Source organism: Brassica oleracea, chromosome C1 (assembly GCF_000695525.1).
Source record: "Brassica oleracea var. oleracea cultivar TO1000 chromosome C1, BOL, whole genome shotgun sequence".
Classification (NCBI taxonomy): domain Eukaryota; kingdom Viridiplantae; phylum Streptophyta; class Magnoliopsida; order Brassicales; family Brassicaceae; genus Brassica; species Brassica oleracea.
The window spans coordinates 33,140,527-33,152,207 of NC_027748.1; the positions used below are offsets into that span (position 1 = coordinate 33,140,527).

Consider the following 11,681-nt stretch of genomic DNA (forward strand, 5'->3'; position numbering starts at 1 on the left):
GGTGATTAGCAAGGTTTACGTGTCACCTGCTCAAGGTTAGTGAGAAACAAGCATTCACTGCTCCTCCTTAGAACATGTGTGGCCATGTCATGGCTAGGCGTAGTCATAGCAGCAACTCGAGCTCTCACCAAAAGAGACTTTCAAAATTTTTACTCTCGGAGACTTACTTGTTCACATACTCTGCCTCATTTGAGTCCCTAAATCTAGATAAGCTTGTCCATATGTTTGATCTCTCTGGGAACCAAGTTCAGAGCATCATCAGCAATATAGCTCCATGCAAGCAGAGACCAACCTACACGTTGCATCGTATTCCACAATGTCCAGCAAAACATGATTTTTTTTCTTGTCTGTTATTTTTTTTCATAAAGATATTACATCTTTAATCTCATTAAAGAAAACAAATTAATTATATGTTTTGGTTCCTTCTACTTTATATGTATCTTGTATTTTTATTGTTTGAGATTCGATCCTAATCAAAGAAACATATAATTGTGTTGGCTCTGTACTGAATGATTCCTAACACTCAATCACCATGTGAATAAAGAATAACCTTTTCAATCTTAATATATGAAACAACTGCTGCAATAGAGATCCCCTAAAACTTTACGACATCAATAAGTGAGTGCACCTCTTCTAATGACACTGCATACAATATAAATATATAACATCATCAGAATGAAAACATACAAAACTGAGACTTTGTTCGACTGGGAAGAGAAATTTAACCAACACGCACGCTTTTTCTGTTAAGTGATTTCAGTAAAACACATACTGAGAGCCGATTTTCTTATTGCATTATGATGTTCAAGAATATATTCGAGATTATGCAGGATTATACACTAGAGGACCTGAAAGAGTTACTGTTTAAAACTGGATATAGGTTGGAATCTGATGATTCATACATAAACACGCGTAGATATGAAAGTATACACAGGTATCTCACCTTGATGTTTTCAGGAACATGCTAATCCTAAGATTATGAAGCTTTTTAATAGATTTAATATCAAAACAGCAACATCAATATCATTATACTCACATTCACCTAATCACTTAATCAGTATTCACTCTCAATGGGCCAAATTGTAAGATCGGATAACTGGAGACATTTTTTGAAATATTTTTGGTTTCGGCCGACTAAAATAGAACAAAATTTCAATTCAGCCCACTAGGCTCATCACGTGCGAAGCATGTGACTTACTTAGGAAAACAAGTCTAGGCACACTTGTCCTTCGTTAATTCTTCCGCCGAGCAAATCGCTCTCTCCCTCTCTCTCTCCTCTTAGGGTTTCCTTTCTCTCTCTCTCTCTCCATCGCATGGCCGGCGCCGGAATCCACCCTTACCACCAGCAGTGGCCGCCTACAGGAGCTCCGCCTCCTCCGTCCGCAGTATCATCAGCTCCTCCACCACATCCCCCGCCTGTACATCATCATCACCCTCCTCCCCCTGGTTTAGCTGATCGTCCTCCTTATGACGAGGTCACAACTCTCTCTCTCTCTTTCTATCTATGTTTTGGTAGTTTTTGTGATATGTTGTTAAGACAAGCTTTCTTGATGTTGTTAAGACCAGATTTCTTGATGTTGTTAAGACCAGCTTTCTTGATCTTGTTTCAAGTTGAGATTTTTCTTTAATTTGCGTGCTGTTATTTATTTCAATTTCTGAATATGATGGACATGGTTTATGTATTACTTGTTTTATCGATTGATTTGATTTGGGATATATGTATATTCTTACACGAGTTTGAATCTGTTGTGTTCAGCTCCGGACAATCTTCATCGCGGGTCTTCCCGATGATGTGAAAGAGAGAGAGCTTCTGAACCTCTTAAGATGGTTGCCAGGTTACGAGGCTTCTCAGGTGAACTTCAAGGGAGAGAAGCCCATGGGTTTTGCTCTCTTCTCCACTGCACAGTTTGCATTGGCTGCCAGAGATGCCCTTCAGGTCTGTTTTACTTGTTGTCTCTAATCCTTACCCCCCTCCCCCTTTCAGTTTATGATGATGTATGTTGTTTTTGGCATGTAGCATCTGGTATTTGATGCGGAGTCCAAGTCTGTGTTACATGCAGAGATGGCCAAGAAGAATCTCTTTGTTAAAAGAGGTTAGCTTAAACTTTAATGATCACCTTACTGAAGCTTGTTTGATACAGTTTTTTTGTGCATTTATACGAAGATCCTACTTACTTCCTTTGGTACTATCACCAAATCATATTTAACCTTTGAACCCCCTCTGTTGTTATTCTGTTAGGAATCGTTGGGGATTCAAATGCTTATGATCAAAGTAAGCGCCTAAGAACTGGTGGTGACTGCACACACTCTGTTTATAGTCCGTCTCCCTTCCACCCTCCACCACCTCAAGTTTGGGGTCCACCTCATGGGTTAGGCATTTTATTCTTCTTCATATATATAATTAATTTGAGATGTTATGTAAAACCTGGGAAGACGCTTTATTTTGGTATATTGTTTTCTGTTTAGTTGTTTATTTGACAACAAATACAATTTGATTCAGGTATTTGTCACCCGCAGCTCCACCATATGATCCCTATGGAGGGTACCATGCTCCCCCTGTACCAATGCCTCCGTCTGCACCTATAGCAGCTCCTAGTTCTTATGTGCCTGTCCAGGTGAAGTTGCTTTTCTTTCATCATATTATTTATATAGTTTTGCTACTTTCTACCTGGCTTCCATGTGGCATTAGCTGTTTCTAAATCTAGATACGTTGTGAACTGCTCTGAGCTTGCTATAGCTTCTGATTGTTTGATAAATACTGTACCCATTTTGAGGTTTCCTAGCCCATGTTTGGTTGTCTTATATCTCATACTGTTTTCGATCGTTTTTATTGCAGAATGTTAAGGATAACCCTCCTTGCAATACCCTTTTTATTGGGAATCTCGGAGAGAATATAAACGAAGAAGAGTTGAGGAGCCTGTTGAGCGCGTGAGTATCTGTTTGCTTTGATGGCACTCCTTCAGTCCATTTCGTTCTTGAGATCTTTGCTTTTCTTTATCACTTTGCACTCACGAATCCTCTGCTCAACTGTACTTTCATCTTGCAGGCAGCCTGGTTTCAAGCAAATGAAAATTCTGAGACAAGAAAGGCATACTGTTTGCTTTATTGAATTCGAGGTTAGTTAGCTATCTGTGTGTATATGCACTTGGAAAACATTCTACAGCATATTGCTAAACGGTTCTATTTTTATTTTATTTTGTCAGGATGTGAATAGTGCCACAAACGTTCACCATAATTTGCAAGGTGCTGTCATTCCAAGCTCTGGTTCAGTTGGCATGAGGATCCAATATCCTTTGAAAAAATCACTTACTGTTGCCGTTTCTTTTATATTCCAATATGGTCAGTTACTTTTCCTAGTTCAGTTTGTTTCTTCTTAACCCAGTTATACGTTTTCCAAGAATCCATATGGGAAAAGGAAGGAAGGTGGCGGCCATTCTTTCTTTCCTTCTCCGAGCGCAAATGGAGCTCAAGGAGCCTTGACGTATCACTAGGCCTTGAAGGGGGATGTACTCTCTTCTCTATCTCCCAACAACTGCACGAATAGGATGCATCTTGCAGGCAGTCTGCATTTGCATCCATTTCATTATCGACATTTATAAGCATCAGCATATGATGGATGCATATAGTGTTGACCTCATCAACATATAACATATTAGCTTTGCTACATGCATTTTCAAGTGTGGTTTTTAAATCTCTAGGAGTTGGGTTTACCTTTGTTTGTCTTCTTGATGCTTTAACGCATTTACGTTGTGGGATCCATTTTCATTATGTTTACGCATTTACTTTGTGAAACTCCATTGCTACGTCACTACATTAGATCGTAGCATGTTGACATTCATCAAACATTGTTTCACTGCATGGCTAAAACATTGCTTCTTGCCATGTGATGGATGAATATAATGTGTTATCATCAACATATAACATGTGTCAGCTCGTATTAGCTTTGCTACATGCATTCTCATGTGTGGTTTTAAAAGTCTGTAGGAGTTTGGGTTTGCCATTTGGTTGTCTTGTTGCTGCTTTGTGGGGGGATTCATTTTCATCATTTTGACCAATCCATCCCAATGAAACTCTCATTTGATATGTTAGCTAGGCATTAACATAACATGAAGACATTCAGATACTTCGTTTTACGCATGGCCTATCACATCAATGACATAACGTTACATTTTGTTGAATGTGGCTCTAATGATCTTCTCTCACGTCGGTGTCATTCTTCGTCTTTTCCCATCTTGATCATTCTCTCTTCTTAGGCTGATGAACACGCACATCCATTAGTTATTGAAACCGACAGATAAAATTTAGTTGAGATAGGCACTCCATTACATTGTAGATTTATAGTTGAGCAAATATATATAATATCCACCCCCCGGTCTGGCTTGGCCTTACGCAGGGGCAGTCAGGTTGGAATAGTATTTCAGGTGAGGTATTACTTATCTTGTGGCATCCAGGAACAGAGCTTGACACAAGACTTCCTAAGAACCAGCGTGGAGTCTTATTTATCATATTTGTTCAAAGAACCCATCTCTTCTCTTACTGATGTCAGTGCCTTGTTGCTTTTGGGCTAGTTTTTTTTTCCATTGTGTTCTTCTTTCAGAACTCAAAATGGCCTTTGTTTTCTTATCAGATTTTAGGAAACTCGCAACTTAATCAAAGTCTTTGATTTTGAACCAATTTAGTATACTGCAAAAAAAAACAGAACCCCCATCATGTTCATCATTATTGATTGGAAAGTATCTTTCGTTACAGACAAAGGAAACAAAACATGAGTTACTCATCCATCACGAGAAGCAACACATCATAAAACTTGGAAACCATATCTTGATTCAAAGTCTCAAACTTCAGGTGCATCTGACCGCAAAACTGTTAACAAAGAACACGAAAAAAACATGAGTTCAACAAAGATAAGTGCATTGTCTAAAGATTGAACAAATGTGAGCACATAAGACCTAAATCTATCATTGTAATTGGTTTTAATTAAAGTCAAAACATTTATCATCTCCTAAGTAATCTTGCACACAAAGAAGAAGAAGAAGCTAGATCAAACTGGAAGGAGAGTGAAGAAGAAACCTGGTTTCTGAGGCTTTCCGTCAGCCCATTTTGAGAGGGAGAAGTGAACCTTCTCGCGATTCATTGATTCCGCCTTGAAAGGTTCCTTCAGACATTTCCTCACCAGATTCGCGCAGATGTTTGAGTACGTTATATACGTCATCCCCGCTGCTCTCCAGAACGGAACCGCCGCGCTCGATGCCATCTCCGATGTTGCTCTTTTTTTTTTCGATCGGTCGAGACGATGAGATTGAGAAGAAGATCGAAAGCTATCTCAGAGATTTGCTGTAACTGAGAGAAGAAACCTAAATGATTCTCAGACCTAAAGTCAACCCCCTCAAAATCAATGTTGGCCCATTGGGCCTTTCTGAATTAGCCCATGTAATTGAGACTCTGAACTGTGACTAGTCAAGCTCTCTATCTATACTTGTTCCGACTTCTGAGAATGAGCATCGTGAAGTTGCATCTTTACTCAAAAGGTTTACACTGGCTTTTGAGTTTTGAGACAAATTTTTTTTTTTTTTTTTTGGTGTAAATGTTAAATTTTATACCAAATTTTTGTTTTTGACAGAAGTTACAAGGAAAACTAGAAGCGGATAAAGATCGAAAAAACTAAACACCGAGAGGAGGAAAGAAGAAGCAACACCAAGAGTCCTATCAGACAGTACAAACAATTTATAACACGAGCTAACTAGCAAACCAGAAAAAATAGCTTGGTTGATAACGAGCATTGCCAAATGAGATTGATGCCTTTGAGACAAAATTACGTGAACATTTTTATATACTTTTTAAGAAACACTAGATTTTAACATGCACATCTCTGCGTAATTTTTTTTATTTTATAAATGTATTTGATATTATTACAAATGTTTTAGATATATTCTTTTTATTATTATATATTATGTAACTCTATAATATTATTGTTTATATTTCTTATTCGACACTATTAATATATAGTGATTTGCTTAACACATTCTACTTGTTATTAATTTATATTACTTACGAATATATTTTCGAGTTAACTACAATTAAATAACAATATGAAATAATCAAATAGATAAATTCCTTCAAAATATGTTTCTTTTTTTTAATTCCCTTAATTTATACACTTTGTTATAATAAATTTTTAAAATTTATTTATATTATAGAAAATAAATATGTTTAAGAAAATTTATATTTACGTGTTGTGTTAAAAAAATATATACTTTAACATATACTATTTTAGTATTTTACATGATTTATAAGTAAAAATAATAGAGCCCTATTATTTTAGTAAATTTTATTGATATAGGATATTTTTTGGATGTTATGATATTAAGTTTTCTTTTTATTTTTAATTAACATTTCAAAATGTTAGATTGCTTTAATTTTTTTTTTTTTTTTGATTAAGATTGCTTTAATTTTTACTACATATATAGTTTATTTTTCGTGGTGCATTTCAAAAAGTTATTTTTTATTATCTATGATTTTATCTTTTGTAAAATTTAAAATATTATCATTTTTATTTTGAATATTTATTATCAAAATTTTATATTTTGTCAAGAAAATTTTGAAAAATTATACTATTATTTTTGAATTTGGAAGATTACATGAATTTTGAATTTTTTTTTGTGACAAAATTAATACATTATTTTATAAAAAAATATTTGAATTTTTGGTAATATTTTCTAAATTTTTCTCAACAGATTTTTTTTATAATTAAAATTTGATTTTTCATTAATATTTTTAATGAATTACTAAAATTTCATAGTTTTCTAATAACATATTTTTTAATTGTATATCAACATGTGTTCATTTTAGTGTGAACACATTTATTACAATGTTTTTACACATGACATGTGTCCAGTTTAGTGTGAACGCATTTATTACAATGTTTCTCTTTTAATATATAAGAGATTATATCCACATGTTATATTATAAACAAAACATATATGTGTTTTAAAAAAAACAAACCATACATAAAAAAAACATATGGTGCCAAAAAGTAAGATTTATATTTTCTAATCTCAGTAACAATTAAGAACATTTGTTCAAATAATATCCGCGCACAGCGCGAGTTAGTATCTAGTATATATATATACCAGTGGTTTGTCCGCCCGCGATGATATTTATTTTATTGGTTTGTTAAATCTTTTATTAATATAGCTTAAAAGATTAGATGGTTAACTAATGTGATATCTTTAAAAAATTTGTTTATAATATTTTTGATAAAAAAATTTTGGGTTTAATGCTTATAAGTTATAATCAACATGTTTTTTTTTCCCTTATTTGTTTCGTTTTTTGATATTCAATAATTTTAGAGTAGCTGTTTTTCCATCCCATAATTTCAACCGCACAAATGTGGATCTGCTTCATTTTTGTTATATATTTTTTTCTATATTAAACTTTTTTAAGTGTAAGGTTATGTCCACCTCATTTTTTTGTCGATGAAAGGAACATCTCTGTTCAACTGTGAAGACTTCGGTAGTGTAGGAGGTATAGTGGAAGTTTTTGTGCAGGTTAATGCTGTGGGTGAAGGTGCTGAGTTCTTTTTGGCTCTGCTGCACACTCTGTTTTTTTTTTTTTGGCAGCAAACGGCTATTCTATTACTCAAACTTGAGGTGGTCTGGGTAGCCAGACCGGAATAGAACAACCAATAAAACATAGAGATCTATGAAAAGAACGTGCATTCCTAGCTAACGAATCTGCAATCTCATTTTGCGTCCTTGGTAAATAGCTGATCTTGAAGTCCGAAAAACACAACCGAAGAGTTTGAATGATTTCCAGCTCAGTTGAGAAGTTGCGCCAAGCTTGGGGCTCTTGTATCATTGCAATCAGGTCCTTGCAATCAGTCACAAATCTCTGACAGGTCGAGTGTTGTATCATGCTCTCCATTGCCCATCTTAGCGCTTCTAGCTCAGAGTGTAACGCTGTTTCTCGCCGCATTAAGTTCCTGGTCCCCATAAGTTGAATCTTACTCATGCTATCCTTCCAGACCCATCTCATTCCACTAAACTGAGCTGTGGAGGTCCACGAACCATCCACCATGCAAATTTTATCCAAGCTTAAGGCCTGTGTTTCTTCATCAGGTTGTCCCTGTGGAGGAACATATATAGTTTCCTTCGCATTATGCCAAGCTTGACACTCACTCTCTGCATACTTGACTAGTATATAAAATATACTATTAAATTTTTTTAGTAATTAGTTCAGGTTATTATATACTATTATATCTTGTATATAAAATTTTTAAACAATATATTGTTGAGAGTTTCAAAAAAAATTTAAAAAATAATATATAGTTGTAGATATAAAAGTTTAACCTATGTTAATAAACTTATTTTTGTATTAAAATATTATATAGTTTACGAATTTTATCCCATTTTAATGATGGATAAAATTTTATATAAATGAAACAATTTTAAAAAATAAAATTTGTTATAATTTGTCATGTTTAACTCATATAGCACTTTTATTTAAGTATATAATTTATAAAAAAACAGTATATAATTTTTATTTTCTTGTTTTATAATAAAATTTGAGTTAACATTGATTTATAACAATATTATATTACTAATTACAAAATTAATTAATATGTTATTTTATAAAAATATTTAAATTGCTAAGGATGACAAAAAAAAATTTGCTAAGTAAGATTTTGTTAGATTCTTTCTCAAATTTTTTTGTTATAATTAAAAAAAATAAAATTCAAATTTATAGTTGGTTGATTACTAATGTAAATAATCAAATATGTCATATTAACTAAATTTTTTAATGGTTCTATTATGACTTGTTAACGGTAGATAAAAATATGATCCTAAATTAATAGATTAGTCTGATAAGATAAGAGAGAAGACATATATGAAGTTCTTCAAGACTTTTATAAAACAAATTTAGAAAAATTAAACTATTACATAATCCCTTGTTTGATAATAGGTTCCGAACAGACCTGGTAGTAGAAAACAATGATGATACTTATAACAAATACTCGCAACGGCAAAATGATGATATACTCATAACATTTAATAGGGTCAGGTGCCATATTTTGGCATCAACTAGTAAACAAACAATGGGTCTAACAACAATACTGAATAGAAACATTGTTGTCGCCTTCTGCAACATCTTCAAAAGGACTGGGACTTGCATTTTTATGATCTAATGAAACAATTATCTTAGCCTACACACCCGACAGCTCCTGAAAAAGACATGTATGTGATCCCTAATCGAGAGATTGATCGCCCTATATATCATGATAGGATTCTTCCTAATAGTCGTCTTACTCGCAGTGCAATAATCTTTGTCAAGGAAAAATATAGGAAGAGGAAAACTGAAACAAAATATATTAGGTGAGCACACGGCCCTATTACTCAGAACATATACTTATTCCAAGAGATACAACAGAGAGCCATTTCCCAATTTTGGCATCTAACTGGTAAACAACAAAAAGAAGTCAATAGTATCGTTACTGTCCTCCCTTGTGTGATGATGTAACTACTTGCTTCAGTAGCTTAACCTTGTTGAAATCTGCAGGACAATAGCTTTTCTCTACTTCCCAAGCAAGCTGTGACATTCCATTAAACGATGATTTTGCTCCCTTTTCATCTGTTACGTCCATTGGAAACGGTATCCTGACATCATATACACCTCGTGGAGACCATACTCGAAGGTCGAATCCAAGCCTATCCATCCATATCATCTTTGTCTCTGACACCTAACAATAGGCAGAGCAAGTATAGTTCTGAAACTTTTCACAATCCAACTAATCTGAAGTGAAACTAGCAGTTCTGCTCCTGAGATTGGTAAAAGACTTGACTGTTTACTAACCACAAAGTCCAGATCAACGTATACGTTGCAGAAACGGAAGATGTCCTCCATGTTGTTGGCATTAATCTGGTTGACAATGTCTTCTGCAACATCACGGAGAGGATCAGGACTCGCTTTTTTATAATGTGATGACGCCACCCAAACACCATCCTGGAAAATTTTGTTTTAACATATTTTCACAACAAAAAGACATTCTTATTCTTTGATAAGAGACAAGGGTGTACCTCCATGAAGTCTTCAATTTGGAGTACACGGTCAACTGCTACAACATATAAACTGTCTTCCTCAACTTCTTCCCCAAACTTTTTCCTCCATGTAGCACTAACACGCTACCACAAAAGAAAAAACATAAAGACTTGGGTTCAGGTCAATCAAGAAAGCTTATCGTCTCCATAAAGAGAAAGAATCATACACAGAGGTGATGTTGGAGTGAGAGTGATTACACTACCTTTAGAGCATTATCGTCTCCAGGTCGAGCAATGCTACCTTGAATCGTACACTGAGGAGTCCTCAATCCACATTGCTCCAACTGATACACCAAAACACAATTTCACTTCATTCTTCAAAACAAAGGATCAAACTTTCTCACTTTTATAGAAGAAAGGATTAAACTTTCACATTTTTACAGAAGAAAGGGAGTGAATTTAGGCAAATGATGATTGACCTGAACATGAAGGGAAGACCTTTTGTCGGGAGAGAAAGTGCGATTGAGGCAAAGAACAGGGGTGCCATCTTGTTCAACGGCGAAGCGAACTCCGACGCCGAGGGGCCAGCCGTCGTGGGTCAAGGTGGAGAGAGTTCCGACGGAGGAAAGCTCCATGATGCTCCTCGAAACCTCCGCCGGGAAGGGCTTGTGGCTCGAAGCGGAGAGGTGATGGTTGGTGGCCGTCGACGGAGTGTCTGAAGCGGTGGAAACGGAGCATCGGAGGGAGATAGGAGGAGATGGGTATCGTTTTGGAGTGACGAAGCCGCGTTTGTCGATGGGTTTCGTGAAATTCGGAGATGGGAGGAGGTTGAAGAGAGCGGAGGATTGGGTTTGGAGGAGCTTCATTTTTTTATTGCTCAGGGAGAGAGACACAATGGACGGACGGACTCTTGTGTAGGAAAAGAAAAAGATAAAACTTCAAAAGAAAATAAATAGAGAAAAAGACAAAAATAGCACTAAATCATGTTTTTGTTCCCAAACTAGCACTTAAGTTCAAAAGTCACAAAAATAGCACTTAATATTTTATCAAAAGTCACAAACTTATGGTTTAGAGTTAAAGGGTGGGGTTTAGGGTTTAGGGTTTAGGGTTTAGGGTTTAGAGTTTACGGTTTAGGGTTTAGAGTTTAGGGTCTAGGGTTTAGAGTTTAAGGTTTAGAGTTTAGAGTTGAGAAATGAGGTTTTGGGGATAAGATTTCAAATTTTGAAAAATAAAAAAATTAAAATTTTCAAAGGATAAACTTAGAAAGGTGCTATTTTAGTCATTTTAGTTTTGGAGTGCTATTTTTGTGATATAAATTTAGAAAAATGCTATTTTGGAGATTTGCCCAAATAAATATATATAACAAACCGGAATCGTAATCGTAATCGATGAAAACCAAATTGATTACAAATTTTTATCCGGTTAGAGTTGAAAGAGAAAAATTCAAATCTGACCAGACCTTTTGCCCTATAATAATTCATTTCACATTTATCTTTCCAATTCTAAATTGCTTTTGTGTGCAACTATTTAGTGTAGACAACCGTATAAAATCAGTGTTGGTTTAGTATAGGTTAGTTTCCGGTTAATATGCTCACTATGTAAGGGAAATGTATTTTTACCTCGATTGATCGGTGAATTTTTCCCTAT

The 11,681-nt window shown here is 35.0% G+C and overlaps 3 protein-coding genes across 3 annotated transcripts; 1 reads left to right on the top strand and 2 right to left on the bottom strand.

Annotated features, from left to right (window-relative positions):
- The first annotated feature begins 1,237 nt into the window (after positions 1–1,237).
- LOC106314617 (U1 small nuclear ribonucleoprotein A-like) lies at positions 1,238–4,674 on the top strand. Its single transcript, XM_013752461.1, has 9 exons — positions 1,238–1,475; positions 1,757–1,936; positions 2,018–2,093; positions 2,240–2,369; positions 2,501–2,615; positions 2,837–2,928; positions 3,047–3,116; positions 3,204–3,286; positions 3,389–4,674. Exons 1-9 carry the CDS (start codon positions 1,314–1,316, stop codon positions 3,489–3,491), a joined length of 1,011 nt encoding a protein of 336 aa, XP_013607915.1. The 5' UTR covers positions 1,238–1,313; the 3' UTR covers positions 3,492–4,674.
- A 17-nt stretch (positions 4,675–4,691) lies between these two features.
- On the bottom strand, positions 4,692–5,369 carry LOC106314622 (ATP synthase subunit epsilon, mitochondrial-like). Its single transcript, XM_013752467.1, has 2 exons — positions 5,071–5,369; positions 4,692–4,863 (listed from the first exon to the last, which is right to left on the bottom strand). The coding sequence occupies exons 1-2, from the start codon at positions 5,252–5,254 to the stop codon at positions 4,835–4,837; spliced, it is 213 nt and encodes a 70-aa protein (XP_013607921.1). The 5' UTR covers positions 5,255–5,369; the 3' UTR covers positions 4,692–4,834.
- A 3,975-nt stretch (positions 5,370–9,344) lies between these two features.
- Positions 9,345–10,954, bottom strand: LOC106314646 (glutamyl-tRNA reductase-binding protein, chloroplastic). Its single transcript, XM_013752488.1, has 5 exons — positions 10,514–10,954; positions 10,298–10,378; positions 10,074–10,178; positions 9,850–9,999; positions 9,345–9,736 (listed from the first exon to the last, which is right to left on the bottom strand). Exons 1-5 carry the CDS (start codon positions 10,898–10,900, stop codon positions 9,488–9,490), a joined length of 972 nt encoding a protein of 323 aa, XP_013607942.1. The 5' UTR covers positions 10,901–10,954; the 3' UTR covers positions 9,345–9,487.
- Between the last annotated feature and the right edge of the window lie 727 nt (positions 10,955–11,681).

Bases quoted from the DNA above. Each gene is read 5' to 3' on its own strand.
- LOC106314622 (XM_013752467.1), bottom strand. From the start codon at position 5,254: ATGGCATCGAGCGCGGCGGTTCCGTTCTGGAGAGCAGCGGGGATGACG. The intron at 4,864-5,070 runs GTTTCTTCTTCA...CTTTGTTAACAG, and splicing joins CGGAAAGCCTCAGAAACCAG to TTTTGCGGTCAGATGCACCT.
- LOC106314617 (XM_013752461.1), top strand. From the start codon at position 1,314: ATGGCCGGCGCCGGAATCCACCCTTACCACCAGCAGTGGCCGCCTACA. The intron at 1,476-1,756 runs GTCACAACTCTC...TGTTGTGTTCAG, and splicing joins ATCGTCCTCCTTATGACGAG to CTCCGGACAATCTTCATCGC. The intron at 2,616-2,836 runs GTGAAGTTGCTT...TTTTTATTGCAG, and splicing joins GTTCTTATGTGCCTGTCCAG to AATGTTAAGGATAACCCTCC.
- LOC106314646 (XM_013752488.1), bottom strand. From the start codon at position 10,900: ATGAAGCTCCTCCAAACCCAATCCTCCGCTCTCTTCAACCTCCTCCCA. The intron at 10,179-10,297 runs GTAGTGTAATCA...CTTTTGTGGTAG, and splicing joins GAGACGATAATGCTCTAAAG to CGTGTTAGTGCTACATGGAG. The intron at 10,000-10,073 runs GTACACCCTTGT...AAAATTTTCCAG, and splicing joins AAATTGAAGACTTCATGGAG to GATGGTGTTTGGGTGGCGTC.